This window comes from Gopherus flavomarginatus, chromosome 15, assembly GCF_025201925.1.
Source record: "Gopherus flavomarginatus isolate rGopFla2 chromosome 15, rGopFla2.mat.asm, whole genome shotgun sequence".
NCBI classification, from domain to species: Eukaryota; Metazoa; Chordata; order Testudines; family Testudinidae; genus Gopherus; species Gopherus flavomarginatus.
The window spans coordinates 9,797,837-9,816,992 of record NC_066631.1 but is presented as its reverse complement, the minus strand read 5'-3'; the positions used below and the strand labels follow the sequence as shown (position 1 = coordinate 9,816,992).

At 42.6% G+C, this 19,156-nt stretch overlaps 1 protein-coding gene across 1 annotated transcript in view; it reads right to left on the bottom strand.

The window, feature by feature from the left end:
• Positions 1-14,220, bottom strand: part of SUDS3 (SDS3 homolog, SIN3A corepressor complex component) — a 28,581-nt gene extending 14,361 nt beyond the window's left edge. The window contains exons 1-7 of the mRNA XM_050924162.1: positions 13,986-14,220; positions 11,038-11,107; positions 9,759-9,814; positions 8,951-9,022; positions 6,048-6,067; positions 5,233-5,389; positions 496-591 (exon numbers count right to left, since the gene is read on the bottom strand). Coding sequence (XP_050780119.1) covers positions 496-591; positions 5,233-5,389; positions 6,048-6,067; positions 8,951-9,022; positions 9,759-9,814; positions 11,038-11,107; positions 13,986-14,151 — 637 coding nt within the window. The 5' untranslated portion in view covers positions 14,152-14,220. The remainder of the gene's footprint in view (positions 1-495; positions 592-5,232; positions 5,390-6,047; positions 6,068-8,950; positions 9,023-9,758; positions 9,815-11,037; positions 11,108-13,985) is intronic.
• Between the last annotated feature and the right edge of the window lie 4,936 nt (positions 14,221-19,156).

Below are 19,156 nucleotides of genomic sequence, written 5' to 3'. Positions count from 1 at the left end.
ATTACTTTAAGGCTATGTCTACACTATGAGCTGAGGGTGTGATTCCCAGCTCCCATACAAGATAGTAGCGTATCCACAGTAGGACAGGCAGCAAATATGTGCGTGAGAGATGGGAACCTCACCCCAACTGTAGACCTACTCTAAGGGCATGTGATGGATATTTTTGAAAACAAATCCACTTCAGAAATTCACAACTCAATCTTTATTGACAAAATCCAAAGTAGTCAAGCCACCACGCTCAAAAACTGGGCCTAAGAACTGGTTTCTGTTATAATCTTCTGTTAAGTGAACTCAAAATACAGAGCTTACTTACTCCAACACTAGTTAAACGTGACAGATTGCGTTGCCGAATGTCTTAGACTGACAGATTAAATCAGGGCCTTAAGCCTTTATACTTTTCTTTCCTGTGTGCTGCACTGACGTACTGTGTCTAGATTATTGCACAGAGGGTATGACTCATAAAATGGCACTTGACTGATAGTGTAAAAAGGATATCAGGGGCAGGTTTTCTCCTCTTATCCGGGATCGGAACAGGGTCATTCGGCCTCCTTCTCAATTTCCTTGTCATGATAGGTTTCACTTCCATGGAATCTGCAGAATAATGAAGTTGGACAACTGATAAGACCACAGAAGATTTTGAAGAATGACAGGGAGATGAGAAAGGTAGCAAAATTTGCTACAAGGCACAAGAAGAATCATCTTTCTTCCTTCACAGAGAACATGATTTTTCAACATTAGTTACCAGCACTGGCAAATGCTGAAACTAGTGGCAGTGAATTAAAAAAAAAAACAAAACACAAAAAACCACACACACAAATTCTGGATTACTTAGTTAAACACAGCATTATCGATGTTATGGTATAACTATGCCACCTCCACATGATACAACCATATTTTCAGGGTTTTACAGATAGATAATTACAGAAATGCGCTACTTTAAAGACTTAGCACACATATACGTTTTGGAGATAATATCAAGAATCTGTTTATCCAGATTTAACTGGAATTTTAAAGGGTTTGGTTTATGAATATTTTTGCATTAACAAAGCCTGGTAGTTTTTAAAAACATAAAAAGTTTGCAAGCCATCAGCCTCAAATTACAGACAAGTCACTTTGCCAACAACAATTATTATCACTAAGGTATATTGGAGGTGAAAAGAGAAGTAGTACATGAGAGGCTGCTATAATGTAGCTTTTTAGTGCCTCAACAATATTGACTAAGCCAAATTTCTACTGAATTGGTCTTAAATTCACAGAACACATTTAATCCTAGAGGATCACAGACTATACACAAAGTTTGCTTCATCTACCACAGACACTTCTTGAGTGAGTAATAGCAGCAGTTTAACAGCACAGAGCAATGGAACAGAACCATTTTAGCACAAAAAATTGGGGGGGTGGGGGGGGGGGGGGAAGGAACATCCAACTGAAACCACAAGGAGAATTTTAGGTACCTGAGTAACTACTTGAGCTGAGATTTGGCTAAGAATCCACAGCTATTCTTAGTTGATCTGTTGAATCCAGATGACCCCACAAAGGACACAAAGGAGCCACTTTATAAAGATGTCCCAGGTCAGAACAAAGTAGAATGTACTGGAGAAATAAGCTTCCTTCCTGAGAAACACTATATTGCTGATGACAGACCCTACACCTGCCTCCTTCTGAAGGGTTTTAAGAGCAATTTGTTTGGCCAATTAATGGCTGATGTTGACTGTTTCTAAATGGTAACTCAGTCAGTTGGCTGGAAAACGGTACTCAATTCCAAATTCGTAACAAAGGCTGCAGTCAGCAAAGCAGCAAGAACAGAAAAGCCTTCAGCATATCAAGGTGGAAGTGAGGATCTTTATCATCTCCAACCCATCCAAATGACAAAAATTAAATATTTACACAAGTATTTTGTACTGAGTGAGATCTCACCATCAAAAAGATACACTGCGCAGCGCACACAAAAAGCAGACTACTCTGCATTCAGTGCTCTCTGGTGTACTGGAGCAGGCCACAGCCAGGCCAGAGACATCCTTCCCTGGCCCTCCCCAGATAGGGTGGGAAGGGGAGAGTGTGGGGGTCCCAGGCTAGGGGTGGGGTCACAGGGGTTACTCCCCTGACCCCCAGCTTCTCTCCCTCCCCCAAAATTTCCCTGTCAGGGTAAGCAGCTGGCACACCGGGACACTTTGCTTACTTAGGTTTACCTCCGTGCCTGCAGATGCTTGAGGTAAACAAGCCATCTCGGCCTGCCAGAATATATACAGTCGTCTTCCTCAATTTATGTTTGGCTATGGGAGTTTTCTGCTCTACAATACGATGTGGCTGGACATTATAGCAGGAAAACAATTAAATCGTCCATTTAAATGGTAACTCATGTGCATGGGTCCTTTTACCAGATGACCTAGCTAGGGGGAAGCTTCTTTTCTTGCTCAATATCCTTTCTAGACTTCTTAGCTGTAACAGTCATTCCCTGTATACTACAGCTACACCATTTATCAAGCTAACTCAAATAGGAAACAAAGGGAACCCTTAGCACACAAAGCAGATGCTGCACAGAAATTAAAGAATTTCTACACAGTATAAAGCAGCACAGTGTAATCTTTCAGTAAACAATTTTAAAATGCATTATGGTCTAAAGGTTTCTCTTACTTTGGATCTTTATCCAGATTTTTGGTTAATACGTAATATACTATGAGACACAAAGTGCTCTTATGGCCAATGTTAGATTGGGCAGGTTACACAAAGCCATCAGCACTCAGATCTATCTATACAGACTTCAACAATAATAAAATTGTAAGTCTGCAAACTTGTGCAGAAACTATGAAGGGAAGTCTGTAAATGACACCTGGTAACACAATATTGTGGGGAGGGATAGCTCAGTAGTTTGAGCATTGGCCTGCTAAACCCAGGGTTGTGAGTTCAATCCTTGAGGGAGTCATTTAGGGATCTAGGGCAAAAGTCTGTCTGGGTATTGGTCCTGCTTTGAGCAGGGGGTTGGACTAGAGGACCTCCTGAGGTCCCTTCCAACCTGACAGTCTAGGATTGTCTTAGACTCTCCATAAGGCGAGGGAGTTCTTTATTAGAAAAGCAAGAGCAGACCACTGTTACAATATCATAGCACCATCTGTGAACTAGGCTAATTATCCTTCTACCTACTTTCATTTGTGTCAGTTATTACCTTGGCAATGCTTTCTGCATCAAGGATACCAATTTGTTTCAGGAAAAAAAATCTGTCCACTTAATTCCCATTTTCCAGAGTCTGAACACAAATGAAATTCCCCTTATCTATTTCACTGGCTTCACATGGCATTTTTCAACATTTATTGTCTGCCTCTTTAGCATCTGTTATTAAAGAACTCAGAACCCAGTTTGAATCCTGGCATGACTCGTTAGAGCAACAATGTGGCACATCTCAACAGTTTAACTGCCAGACTTCAGGTACTGAAGTAGTCCCTTCCCCGTAGATGGAATGGGAGGTTGTGGGATGACATTTCCCAGCGGCCTAATGAAAAAACACAAAACAGAACAAAAAAAAAAACACAAACATCTGGTGTGTGTTTGCTAGAAGCGTTCAGTAACAAAAACAGTTATAATGCATTAGCTCCAATTGTCACCATACTACAGGCAAATGATGAGAGAATCTACAGGGACACGCGAGGTCTTTACTAGGCTTACAGACAAGGAGCCATTATTCCAGATCAAACACATTTTAAACATGCAAAAAACCCACTTTAAGACGTAAAGCTTAAAGCTGTGCTGTTGTTAGTCGAAACGCCAACCATGGGGACACACTCTTCAGACAAAATGTGAATTAATGTCCACCATTCCATGGTTCCAAAGAAATCCTACAAAAACAACCAGGCAGTTTTCCCCCTTTCTATATGTTGAAGCCCTAGGGCGTCAATTTCTTTCCATCTATAACTCTGTATTCATTTATTTCTGGTTAAACTTGATCATTTAAAAGTACCTATTAAAGTTTCTTCTCTAGGCGCTGACCCTTTCAACAAAATTTGCCTTTTTTCCTGTACAAGCTGGCTGGCTGCTGATATTACTGCTGAAGTTTTGTTACTGGCTGAGTCACATGGGTCCTGCTTGAGGCAGCTGAGTGCTTTGGTAATAGAAATATTTCTAATAAGGAAACTGCAGTCTGCTCATACACCTCATAAGCAGAAGGTCTGTCAAATCAAATAATTTGCAACAAAATTTCTCATCTGCCCTTTACACTAAAGAGGGAGGAGCCTCAGGAGGGGATAAATGGATGTTGCGGCACATTCTGGGCAAAAAGACTTATCAAATTGGAGTTTAGTTTACAGGTAAAAAAAATTGTTACTCTTTTTGAGCATTACACCACACTACTGACTGCATGTGGAAAAACAGTCACTCCTTTTCTCCATATGTCTCAAACTCAGTCCCAGTCTCTGGCTCCAGTTCCAACATAGAAATAAAACTGAAGATTGACATGCTCCTTTTAGAGAGGGTGATCACTTAAATTCCATAGTCAAGAAAGAATTCTGACAAGGCAGCTACAGAAGTGCTGCACTGCCCCAAAACCACCCCTCCCCCCCACATTTACTCTAGATACAGAAATTGACACAGAAGAGATGCAGAACCATAAGGGCTCTGATCACTCTTGTATCATAATAGTTTTGGCCATTCTAGTAGACCAAATGCTACAAAACACTTAATTTTCTCCTATAAGTGTCCAGATTTTTTTTTAATTTTCAGTTAAATCATCCCTAGACTCTGCCTAAAACAACAGAATGCTCCCTTCAGATCAGGTTACAAGGTATCCAAACCGTGGAATGGTAGTGTAGCAATAGTGGTGTTTACCACCACACGAATTTTGCAACTTGTTCTGCTAATCAAGAACAAAGTCAATGCAATTCTAGAGAAATCCTGAAACATTTAATCAAATAATTCTACAAAATTCTATAAAAGCCATCAAATTTAACTATATTGATTCATCAGTTTGAGCATTCTGAAAAGTGCTTAGCAGTGGTTCTCAAATTTGTGTACTGGTGACCTTTTCACATAACAAGCCACTGACTGTGATCCCCTTATAAATATATAAAAAAGTGGTTTTAGTTTAATACCATTATAAATGCTGGAGGCAAAGTGGCATTTGGGGTGGAGCCTGACAGCTCACAACTCTCCCATGTAATAACCTCATGACCCCCTGAGGGGTCCCCGACCCCCAGTGCTTAGGTCTCATTTTTGGAGAGAAGAGACAGATGCCTATCTTTTTACCTCCTGTTAGCTCCATGGTTAGTTTTTCATTCTCTATCATCTTCTTCTTCTCTTCTAATTCAGCAATCAGATTTTCCTTCAACTCAATTTTCTTATCTTCGAACTCCTTCACTGCTGCCTTCTTCTCTTTGATATAATTTCTCTCCACCTGCTCTGTCTAATGCAAGCCAAAAAGAAAGAGGATTAAGGAAGAGAAGCCTAATGACAAGGAAGAACACGACAGGTGGAAAGGAGAACTAATGATAACAAGAACTGATTAATTTTGGAACAGAGCAGCCATAGTCATCTTACATTAAGAGATGTATCAACATTTATATGACCAGTTGAAAAATGCTTAAGAAAATGAACAATAAAGAAATGACTACACTGGCAATAGTAGTGCTACTCATATTAAAAACAAACAAACAATCTTTGGTAATGCTTCGTAATACTTAATTCAAATATATCAAAGTTCTTTAACAGAGCAATCCTCAATATTATTCAGTCAGTATAATTTATCTATTTTGCAGGTAGGTTAAATGAAGGAAGACCAGTTAAGTGATTTACCCAATACACAGCCAATGTTAAAAAAAAATCCCATAAATGGTTATTTTTAGTCACTATTTTTTTTAAACAACCTTCAGTAGTTACTTGAGTAGCAGTATTGCTAGCAGTGTATACTATATCTCAGCTATGGTAATCAATATTAAATAAAGAAAAAGTCTACATAGATTTCCTGGAAAAAAAAACAAACAAGATCTACCATGTGATATGATACTAGGCTTAAAAAAAATAAATAGACTGGTATTTTATTTCTAGAAGTTAAGAACACTTACTTCCAACTGGAGGAAAAGTTCTGAAAGACAAAAAATACAGGTCTAGTTAGCACCACTTTATTATCCTTACAAGACACATGACAACAACTTGACTTACTAAGTAACTCAGTTTTACAGCCAAAAAAAGGTGGCGTAAACTGTACACATCTATCCCATTCTGATGCACATTTTACAGTTCTACATTGTTGATTCCAGCATACATGTGCCAAAATTTCTGTAAGAGTATACTGTAGGCTGACATTTTGTAGGTGTATTTAAACCACAGGTGGTAGAGCAGTGTCCCATTTCTGTTGGGCCAAGCTGCTATATTTAATGGCATTTAGAACGCAGTTGGGCATTTTTCTAGCTTAAGATGCTATTTAAAAAGTTGGCACTAGATTTAGCTTTCCAAATGAAATGAAAACTTGAAAGATGCAGCTGACACTGCCAGATGAATGCTCTGCAAAAGAACCATGGTTTAAACAGATTTCACTAGGCCCGGCTGTCATTGCTTCAGCAGCACTTCTCTGGCAGAAAAGCCCTTTCATCAATTTGAGTTAACAGACATGAGGTGGCCCATGCCCCACAGCATATTAGGAGCATATAATGCACCACTGAAAGCAAGTTATATCCTGTCTCAATTACATAATTCAGTTCATACACTGAGATCAGGGAAGAGTATTGCCCATGAGTGCAGCAATCCTGCTCCTAATGAAATCAGTGGCAAAATTCCCCACTAACTTCAAATTGAGCAGGATTACTGGAGGATTCATGTCCCAAAATGAGGATTTCAGTGAACACTGATGACAAATCCAAAGTAAAACTAAGGCTCTTGATCAGTCTTTACTTCATTGTATCAAATATTTAATAATTGTGATCTTCAACCCCTGGCAAGCAGCAAGGGCTAGGAACAATAGGTAAGTTCTGAACAGAACAGATGCATTAAACTTGTTTCAAAGAACAAACTAATAGCATTAGAGAATTATAGCTGTGATCTATTTAGGTAAGAATTTATATGCACCAGGAAGCCATATAAAGATTAAAAAAATTTTTGTACACCAAGGCCAGAAATGACAATGAGGCAACGAAGGCCAGTCTTTCAATTTCTTAAGGGCTTTGCCACTGGTACAATGAAAGCTTAGAAATGGAACAAAAGTTTTTTACAGAGATAACCAAAAAACGCTAGTCCAAAGAATTGAGAATTTTACACACATTAGACAGAGCCAAATAAAAAGGCAGACAGGGCAAGAACAAAATTTCAACTGCCCCTCTTCCCAATATTGCTGTAGTTGGCAGCAAGAGTTTTATTACAAGGGTGAAAGTTAATACCATCTGTGCCCCAACAGAAGAACTCTGCCACTGCAGCAAAGATCTCATTGATCTCTGCCAACCCAGGGTACACACTGCAAGAGACTGTGTTTAGCCTGACATTAACAGATTATGAAAAACAAAAACACTGCTGTAGTCCAACTCTAAACTACATCAAATTTATCTTCAACACTTGAAGACAGATTCCTGCAGTGAGCAAGAGATCAGTCCAATTCGAGTTGCACTGGCAAGCTCTTTGAGGTGACAAATACAGTCCTAGAAACACTGGTTATGCATCACACACATGATGGTCAGTGCTCACCTGAGATTTGTTACTGGATTTTAACAGTGATACCAGAAACCACAGTATAAACATACTGCAGTGCAAAATGGTCTCGGTATCTGTACAGCATTACAAGGTTTTATCCCTCAATGCTGAAGGGTGGAAGAACAGTTTTATATTTTCATTGCTGACTCCCACACATTCTTCTGAGAAAGCATCTCTAATTTAGTGGAAGATAAAAACCTACATAGGAATGAGTGAACAAGAGCTAATTTAATTTCTGAACTACTCACTCTAGAAGCACTGTATGGCAGCCTGTTTCCCTGACAGCTTCCCATAACTGCTATGGGAAATTTTGAATTATATTCATATATTTTGATACATTACGTTTTACATAGAAAGATTACTGAGCATCCTAGCAACAGCTTCACAATTAAAGTAGCACTGCTACTGGCCTCATGGTCAAACAGTAGATACCTAGAGACCAATTCGGTCCTTTGATCCTGGGCCAGTAAGCTGCGGTGTGATTAGCAAGCAGCGTGCCGAACCCCCTAGCCATGCGAGACAATGCTGCCCTAGAGCAAAGTCTCTAACCAATTCCAAAGCACAAGCAGTGAGCTCTTCAGGAAGCTTCTAGCCCCCACTGCATGCCCCTCTTGTTGGGAGGAATCACTACAACAGGAGGTTTGAAAGAAGGTGTATTGGAAGATTAAAAGAAGTTAAATGCTATAATTTACATGAGGTCACATTAGACCAGAGGTAGGCAACCTTAGGCACGTGAGCTGATTTTCAGTGGTACTTATACTGCCTGGGTCCTGGCCACTGGTCTGGCTGGTTCTGTGTTTTAATTTAATTTTAAATGAAGTTTCCTTAAACATTTTAAAAACCTTATTTACTTTACATACAATCGTTTAGTTATATATTATAGAAAGAACTTCTAAAAACATTAAAATGTATTACTGGCATGTGAAACCTTAGAGTGAATAAATTAAGACTCAGCACATCACATCTAAGTGAGATCTTATTACTTGAGCTGTAGGTAAACAAGTGCCTAGTCAAGTCTGCTGTTTACTGATCAACATATTATAGTTGCCAATACACCTGCAGAAAAGCATGATTGATTCTGTTATGCCTTATGCATATTCAGCAAAGAAGCCATTTAGCATCACCAAAAAGAGTGAAAGACTGGAGAATCTTTCACTCCTGCCAACCCTGTTCTCCTAGTATTGAATCCATGTCATGTTTCTTGGGTGTGATTCTAATCTGTGAGGCATCTACAAAAATCAAAAAGGTCCTTGCATGCATTATTTTTTAAAACAAAAATCCAGCTCACCTGCATTCCGTATCCGTTCCTTGTATTGCTGATCCAGTTTTTTCATTCTTTTTTGATATTCTTGCAAAGTACCTATTTGAAATAAGTTGCAGATTGCCATAGGGTCATATTGTTTTCCAATATTCGATCTCAGATAGTTCATACTTCCTAGGTAAATTTAGCATTTGAGAAAAGTATACATTTATGGAAGGAAAAAAAAGCCTAAAATAGAAGACTGCTACCCTGCTTCCCAAAAACCAGCCAGAATATTTGTGTAGCAGCACCATCCACTTGTGTGCATGGCAGGAGACGGTTGAATTTGTTTTGTAACTAGAGTCATAAGTGTTTGAGAGGTATCATGCAGTCTCCCAAAGGCAGGAAGCTGCCAAAGGCACATTACATACAGAAAGGGAAATAAATACGAAGTATGGACTATAACAGTGAAGAATGAAGATGTACGAGAAGACCCACGAGCTCTAACAGCAACTTTTCCTAGTGGTTGCTGTCTCAAGGGACATTTTTCTAGAGAGCTATGAGGTACATCTCATTTAAAAACCCTACCACAATTAGGTGAAACAAGCCCTCACACTTCCTATACCTCATTTAACTGCAAAACCATCTCACAAGTGAAAGTATTGAAGAAAGTGACCACCTCACTAAAATGTAAACATCATTTCAAGCCCTCCTACTGCACACAGAACAAAATAGTGCGTCCATTTTCTACGGACAACACTTTCAGGACATTGCTACTCTTCTCTCACTTCCACTTAGACACTTTTTAGAAACTGAAAATTGTCAGAAAAAAAACAAAACTCATTTTAAACCCTACCTTCCTGCAATTGTTGTAACTGCCTCTTAAGAGATGCCAGTTTGTCCTGATACATCCTGCAAAGAGAGGGCAATATCACAAACAGATCAACCACACTTTATTTCACCATCTGCTTAGGTGAACAAATCCATTTCACTCTCTCACCAAGTAAAGAGGTGCTCCTGAAAAGCCTTTTACAAGAGGAAGTATTGTAAAGTTTAAAAAAGGTATGGCCTATTTAATCCTAAAATAAACCAAGAAAGGTTATGCTAGGAACCTCAGATATGACTGTTGCAAGATGTTTTGATCCACTGATATTAGGAACAGCACCAGAGAATCATTCTGACATCTTAACCTCTGGCAAGTCTCAATCTTTGTGCCTCAGTTCCCCATCTGTAAGAAAGGGCTACTTCCATGCCTTATGAGTCTTGGGTTTAGAGTAAGTCTTCCCCAATACCCATGCAATGGAAGTTAAGAATAAACTTGTGGCAAAGCCACAAACAGAACTCTGATCTCCTGCCTCAAAGATTTGTGGTTTTAACTTAAGTTCATCCTTCCTGCCAAGCATAAAACATCTTTGTCAATAAATGAGAGACTACTGAATGCTATAAATGCATTTAAAGATCAAGAAAAGCTGTTTTACTAGGCTCTCAGAGTCCAAAAAGTCTAGATTACTGGGCTAGCATTGTTGGTATTGTACTATGCAAGAGCATGAAGTGGGTGTCTTCTTTGTTTAGAATGTACCAAGTGTGCCCTTCTGGACAAAATATGGATCGAAGTTGAATGTCTCCAAGAAAGTCATATCCACCTCTTTTTGTCCAGAAGAAGAGTAGCCAAAGTGCAGGTTCTTGAACAGGCTAAGTAGTTTGTATGTGTGGCAAGAGAGAATCCTGAGTCCAATAAATCGTTAGCTATCCCTGTTGGGCGAGCCACTATGCAATCAGAATGTCAGTCTCTATTTTAGAGTTAAAAATCTCAGGATATGTCTACACTAGAAATGTTAAAGTGGGTACAGCTGCGCCGTTGTAGTGTTAATACTGACTACAGCAACAGAAGGGGTTTTCCGTCATGGCAGTAAATCCACCTCTCCAAGAGACAATAGCTAGGTCAAGAGAAGAATTCTTCCATTGACATAGCAAAGTCTACACCACGGCTTAGGGCAGCTTAATCACATCATACAGGTCATGACATTTTTCACAGCCAAGTGATGTACTGAAGCCAACATAACTTTGTAATGTAGACCAGCCTCTTGGACACCAGAAAATGTTTTTGGTTGAGAATGAAGGGAAACATAACTTACTGTTCTTTCATTTCTACATAGTCCTCTTCATCATGCTTTGCTAAGTCAGTTTCACTGGCATCCTCAGTATCTGAACAAGGGAAAGAGAGATTTGATAACAAACAAATCAAATAAATTTTTAAAGAAATGAGTGATTGTGGCACATGTGTAGTTATTCCAAATTAATTTAGTGCAGCCAAAAAAGGGTATATTTTGACATCTCCAATTGTGGAAGTGATTCAAACCACCGTACATGTTTCCTACACATAAGCTGTTCAAGATGGGTGCTCAAACATTTAGAGGGAATTTTGGTAGTATATCAAAATGAGTCAGTTTTTGACATAGGATACTCCTGTGATTTCCTCACACTCACTCCACTTCATTTTTTGGATGAAATCAAAGTGTGTTAGCATTTTTAAACACAAGGGCCTGACATCATTAATTTGAACCAGGCACAGCACCACCAGTGCTTTGCAGGCTTCCTCCTTATAGCTTTAATCCTGACCTGCTGCTTCAATTCTTAACTCCCATACCACTGCATCAATACACATGTATCTTGATCTACAGCACTACAAAGCAGGGTGATAATTATACTAACTTCTGCAGTGGTTTGCAACGGAGCCAAGGGGCCCACTGAAGATATAATTAAAGTAATGTTATTTCACCTAGTCTTCCCAAACCTGTACTTCAGTATCTATACACATCAAAAGACTTACTACAGCTTTGTCTGACACTGATAAAACAGGTTAATGCTGTGTTGCAAATTCTCCGCAGCTCTTCTAATTTGTCTTTAGACGACTGAATGTGCACAGTTAGCAACTTTCTCACTCCTAGAGTTCATCCCATCAAATCAGGGATTAGACATATTGGAAGGATAGAGCTGGAAAGCTATTATGTGGACTGGGAACTTCAGTCTCTAATTCCATCTGCCCTTCTCAGATTTCTTCCTTAAATTACTAAACACTTCAGGCTCCTTGTGTTAAGATAAAACTCAATGTATCCAACAGGTATCAAAGAGATATCTACAGCAGACCATGCTACAGAGGGCCACATCTCCTAAAACGAACTGATGAAGCCTTGGTATTTTAATTCAAACACATCACAATAAGTTTTAGCCACACTGGCTGGGTTTAAAATGATTTGATGACGACTCTAAACATCAAAAGGGAAGGACTATGCAAAGATGAGGAGTCCTTAAAAACACCCTCCCCCTCCCCACCCAAGGATATCAAGCTGGAACTTCAGAAAAGCCTTGAACACACTAATGCTTTCATGACTTGCCACAATGAGATGTTTAAAACAACTAGACTTAAACTGAAATATGAAGGAATGAGAGCACAAAGCAGATGCTTCCCTTTCACAGCACCATCTCCTCCCTGTCACCCCCAAGAGTGTGTCTCAACTTTGTGCATGGCTCATTTCTTCCTCCCTTATCTTCCAAGAGTCCCTCCCCTAACCTTTGAGCATTTTCTCTTATTATACTCCCTCATTTCACCATTCTGTACCCCCCACCCAGACCCTTTCTTCCCAATCCCTGGAGCATCTCTCTTCTTCTGTTATTTTTATACCACTGAAACAAAGTCAAATGACACCCCTACTACCATGTTCTTACTTTGTCCTTTCACTATCCCTCTCCGAACCAACCACCTCTTCTTAGTGTCCCCATTAAATCCCTCCTCTACCCTGGTACCTTTTCTGACCATATTGGAGGCCCTCCTCCAAATCTCTATTCATAGAATCATAGACTTTAAAGTCAGAAGGGACCATTATGATCACCTAGTCTGACCTACTGCCAATGTAGGCCACAGAATCTCACCCACTCACTCCTGTATCAAACATGTGTCTGAGCCACTGAAGTCCTCAAATCATGGTTTAAAGACTTCAAGATGCAGTGAATCTTCCAGCAAATGACCTGTGCCCCACACTGCAGAGGAAGGTGAAAATCCCCCAGGGCTTCTGCCAATCTACCCTGGAAGAAAATTCCTTCCCAACCCCAAATACAGCAATCAGCTAAACCCTGAGCATGTGGGCAAGACTCATCAGCCAGACACCCAGGAAAGACTTCTCTGTAGTAACTCAGATCCCCACTCCATCTAACATCCCATCACAGGCCATTGGGCATATTTACCGCTAATAGTCAAAGACGAATTACTTGCCAAAATTAGGCTACCCCATTATACCATCCCCTCCACAAACTTACCAAGCTTAGTCTTGAAGCCAGATATGTCTTTTGCCCCCATTACTCCCATTGGAAGGCTGTTCCAGAACTTCACTCCTCTAATGGTTAGAAACCTTCATCTAATGTCAAGTCTAAACTTCCTGATAGCCAGTTTATATCCATTTGTTACTGTGTCCACATTGGTACTGAGTTTAAATAATTCCTCTCCCTCCCTGGTATTTATTCCTCTGATATATTTAGACAGAGCAATCATATCTCCCCTCAGCCTTCTTTTGGTTAGGCTAAAGAAGTTAAGCTCTTTGAGTTTACATCCTTTCTCTATTTCTCTTCTCCTCATCCCCTTATCCCAATAACCCTGCTAGCTTCCTCTTGCCCTGGATCATTTTCTCCATCCAACTCATCTGATCCTACGCCCCTGCATCTCCAGCCTCCTCTCCAAACACTCACCACTGCCTCTATTATCCCAATTCACCTAGGTTCAGTCCCTTCACCACCAAGCTGTTAAATCAATTCCTCACCCGAACTTCTTCCTCTCCCACTATTGCAGTGACTCCTTGAATTTCTTCTGCCACACATTCCTACTCCCCAGGATTACTCAGGCACCCACCAACCCACTCCGCACCTGGGGCTGCTTAGCCACCTGCCAAGCCATCAAACTATCTGGCCCCATCGCCTGGTCCCCCCCGGCCCCGCTCTCCCTCTCCCCACCCGGCCCCGCTCTCCCTCTCCCCACCCCCACATTCCCCCCGGCCCGCCCCTTCCCTCTGCGAGGGCGGGGGGAGCCGCTCACCCTCGTCGGAGTCCCGGGCCCGGCCGCTGCGCTCGCCGTCCTCCTCCTCGGCGCTCTCCAGCTCCTCCTCCTCGTAGTACTCGGGGCCGGCGGGCAGCGCGGCGGGGGTCAGCCCCACCGGGACAGGGGCCGGGGGCGCGGGAGACACCAGCCCGGCCGCGCTCATAGCGGCGGGACGCGGACTCTCCTGCTCCCGCCGCTTCAGCGGGGACTCGGAGGCAGCTGGGCGAGGACCTCGGCGCGCCACTTCCGGGTCCCAGGGGCTGCCTCCGCAGGCGAATGCGCAGGACACCTAAATCCGGGGGGGAGTGGGCGGAGTCAGGGGCTCGGGCTGGCAGGGAGGGGGCGGGGCCGAGCTCGGCGCCCGTCGCGAGGGGAAGCGGCAGGTTCGAAACTCGGCCTAGCTCCAGCGGCGGACGGAGCCCGGGCGGGCTGGGCGTGGCTCCCCCGTGGGTCCTGTTGGGCGCGGGCCGGCGGCTCCCATAGCCTGACTTCAGTGCCCACAGAGCGTTTGAAACGAGACCGGAACTGACTTGTGAGAGAGGAACATGGGGTTGGGGAAGAGTCGAGGTGCTTTTTGTAACGGGAAATCACACGCCTCGCCCCCTACTAGAATGCGCTGAGGGGGTCAACAAGCATGTGGCCCAAGGTGCTCCAGTGGAGAAAGTAAAAGCAGCAAAGAATCCTGTGGCACCTTATAGACTAACAGACGTTTTGGAGCATGAGCTTTCGTGGGTGAATACCCACTTCTTCAGATGCATGTAAAAAAATGCATGTGGAGAAAGTGTGTATAGGTTTTCAGAAAGCATTTGACAAGGTCCCTCACCAAAGGCTATTAAGCACAGGTAAGCTGTCATGGGACAAGGGAATGTCCTCTTATGGATTGGTAACTGGTTAAAAGAGAGGAAACAAAGGGTAGGAATAAATGGTCAGTTTTCAGAATGGAGAGAGGTAAATAGTGGTGGCCCACAGGGGTCTGTACTGGGCCCACTCCTATTCTCAACATATTCATAAATGATCTGGAAAATGGGGTAAATAGCGAAGTGGCAATACTTGTAGATGATACAAAACTACCCAAGATAGTTAAGTCCCAGGCAGATTGCGAAGAGCTACAAAAGGATCTCTCAAAACTGGGTGATGGGGCAACAAAATGGCAGATGAAATTCAGTGTTGATAAATGCAAAGTAATGCACAATTGGAAAGCATAATTTCAACTATGCATATAAAATTATGAGATCTAAATTAGCTGTTACCACTCAAGAAAGAGATCTTGGAGTCATTGTGGATAGTTCTCTGAAAACATCCACTCATTGTGCAGCTGCAGTCAAAAAAGCAAACAGAATGTTGGGAATCATTAAGAAAGGGGTAGATAATAAGACAGGAAATATATTGCCTCTATATAAATCCATGGTATGCCCACATCTTGAATACTGCGTGAAGATGTGGTCGCTCCATCTCAAAAAAGAGATATTAGAATTGAAAAAGGTTCAGAAAAGGGCAACAAAAATGATATGGGGTATGGGAACGGCTGCCATGAGGAGAGATTAATAAGACAGACTTTTAGCAAAAGTCGGTGTTATTACTATATGGCGCTGAAACTTGGAGGCTTAAGATCTTACTATCTAAACTCCAAGTGCTCATAAATAGCTGCCTCAGAAAAGTCCTCAATAGCAGATGGCCAGAAAAAACATGACAAAGAACTCTGTAGGAGTATGAAATAAACTGGTAGGACAGGAAATTATGGAAAAAAAATGGAGATGGCTAGGACACACACGGAGAAAAGATCTGAATAACATAGCAAGACAGGCATTAGACTGGAACCCCCAGGGCAAGAGGCAATGAAATAGACCAAGGTTAACATGGAAGCAGGGCTGACTTTAGGAACTACAGGGCCCAATTCGAATACCTGGAGGCGGTCTGGGTCTTCAGCGGCACTTTGGAGGCAGGGGGGTCCTTCTGCAGACCCCCTGCCACTGAAATGCCGCTGAAGACCCAGAGGGAGTGAAGGACTCCTCTGCTGCCGAAGTGCCGCAGAAGACCTGGACCGCTGCTGGGTGAGTAAAAAAAATTAAAAAGGCGCCTAAGGCGTGGGGCCTGATTCCAGGGAACCGGGGGGATCAGCCTAAAGCCAGCCCTCCATGGAAGTGTACAACAGAAGCAGAATTGAAAAAGCTATCAAAATGACATAGGAAGAAGCTAAGACTGCAACAGGAGACTGGTACTTCAGAGGGAGCTGCATTCAGTGGGTCTGTATGTAAATAACTATCAATTTAGCTTCATTTGGTAACTGACCAACTTAAGCTAGATCTTTTGTAACTGTCTTGTAGCAATTTAAGTGTGTTCCCAAGGGGTGTTGCACCGTTTAAATGTGATTTTAAAAACACTTTTAAACAGGAGTAGTTTTTGTATGGCACTAAGACCTGGTTCTTACAATGCTTTGGGATCTGTGGAGAGCACCTGCCACATAAAAGTAAACTCTCCCTTACTGCTTGGAAGAAGACAACAGAGGGCGCATAAGAGCTGTCAAGGATTCTCTTGCCTTGTACTTCCCAACAGCTTGTGTAAAGCAGTTCAGCTGTGGCTATTTTTTGTTCCAGTGTAAAAAACACGCCTTGTTACATACTTCAGATTCAGACAGACAATTTCCTTGTCCACTGGTTGCAATACTCCTGCCCCAGGAGATTTACTTTTCAGATGGGGAGGAGGTCTCTGCAAGGCTTCTCAGATCTGGAGGGATGGGTTCACCTCCTCCCTGGCCCAATGGAAAATTAGTATGATTACCTCATTCACTCTAGTGGTTGTTTATAACATCTATGGCACAAAAGCCACAATGATTCTGGTGATCTGGTTCTGCTCATCATCAGCTACTCAGGATCATGTACTGAGCAGGGTGTTATAGGAATGAGGACTGAAGTGAAAGGGCATCTCCCATTCTTTCCTCCTTTTCCTGTCTACTTTTCACACACTCACCCTCCTGTGTCATTGACAAGCTGTCACTGGTGTGTTGGGATGTGACAACATTAACTGACGTCACTACATCATACCTACGAATAACAGCTTCCATACATACATTGCAGGAATGGGTTTAATCCATTTTAAACCATTAGCATCTTTCAGAGCATATCAGTCTTCCAATTTCTGAATATTGCAAATACCCTTCCCTCTGTCCCAGCTATCATATCCACAGAGGCAGGCACTTTGGTCTGCACAGAGCTAATTGCAGGATTAAAGATGTGATGCTTTGACCCCCAATCAGCATGAGTATGGTAAAAACATAAAAACAAACTTGAAATGGTTTAGTCCTTTTATGTGAGAACAAAACGCCTAAAAGGTATTGATTGACTTGTATGATCAGAGCTGCAGCTGAGCACTTACTATAATATTTGCAAAAATATGTTCCCTCAAAGTCACTTGATGTTGAGTCACTGAAACATCAGTGTCCTTTCCAGTGTAAACACCAACCAGGAGAAGGAATACTAAGATTAAAGGAATGATGGCACACAAAACTGGCAGAGTGAGCCAAAACTAGTAACCTAGTAGTACTACTAGTAAACTAGTAAAAGGGAACTGGATAAATTCAGGTGGTTAAGTCCATGAATGGCTATTAGCCAGGATGGGTAAGGAATGGTGTCCCTAGCCTCTGTTTGTCAGAGGATGGAGCTGCATGGCAGGAGAGAGATCACTTGATCTTGTTAGGTTCACTCCCTCTGGGGCACCTGGCATTGGCCACTGTCGGTAGATAGGATACTGGGCTACATGGACCTTTGGTCTGACCCAGTACGGCCATTCTTATGTAAACCTGGGTTCTGACAAGCCATCAAGGTCTTCAGGTTCTACCTATTATTATGAACAGAATGAGTATAACTATTTAATACAGGGGTTGGCAACCTAGGCATGCATGCCAAAGATGGTGCGCGAGCCGATTTCTGATGGCATGTGGTGCGGGCTGAGCCACTCAGCCCACCGCCGCTCTGGGGGTTTCCGCCACCGGCTCCTGCCAGCCGGGGTCCCACTGCCAGTCCCACTCAGCACCCGCTGTTGGCCTGGGTGAAGGAACCACAATCTGGCAGCGGGCTGAGACCCCGACTGGCAGGAGCCAGTGGCTGAAACCCCAGAGCGGGGGCGGTCTGAGCTGCTCAGCCTGCCGCTGCTCTGGGGTTCCTGCTGCTGGCCCCTTGCCAGCCGGGGTCCCGCCGCCAGTCCCATTCACCTTGCTTCCGGCTAGAGTTCCAGTGCAGGCCCCCTGCCAGACAGGGTCCAGGCCTCCGGCCCTGCTCAGCCCTACCAACCACCCGCCAGCTCCACTCACCTCAGCTGCCGATCTGGGGTTCCAGTCGCTGACCTCCTGCCAGCTGGGGTCTGGATCTCCAGCCTTGCTCAGCCTGCTTTCTGGCCTGGAGTCCCAGCAGGCCAACCTGGGCTCTGTTCCTGGCCTTGGATCAGTGCTCTGCAGCCTCCGCGCTGTGGCCCACTGTCCCCAGCTTGGGACAGTGAGGGTTGCACATGAGGCAAGAGGGGATGCAGCTCAGCACCCCTATCTTAAAATTGCTTATATCAGCCCACACTGTGTTTGACCTTGTGCCTGCCTTCTATCGCCAATCAATCAAAAAGGCAGTAGCAGCCTGTGACAAGCAAAGGCAGTATTTTTAAAAGCTTAAGTGTAAGTAAAAATCAAGCTATAGAGGGAAGTTACAAGATTGCACAGTGCACTGCAAAAAAACGGAAAGCTGTTTACATATATATAAAAAGATTTTCTCAGCAGTTCGGAGATTTTGTTAATGATTTGCCAAATAAAGATACAATCATATCTAGAATAAAAGAACTGCCCATCTCTGCCAGAACAGTTGAGAGACGCGTAAGTGAAATGGCAGAAAACATTAAGGAAAAGCAGACAACCGCATTGTAAGACACAGCAGTCTTTAGTGTTGCAGTTGATGAGAGCATGGATATAAATGACGTTCCATGTTTGGCAGTTGTTGCAAGATATTGTGCTTCCGATGAAATCCAAGAGGAACTCTGTTGCCTAAAACCCCTGCATGGCACAACAAAGGGGGAAGATATACTGGAAAGTTTTGTAAACCATTTTGAAGAACGAGGAGTTGACATCACAAAAATATTTTGTGTGACAACAGATGGTGCTCCTGCCATGGTCGGAAAACAGAAGGGATTTG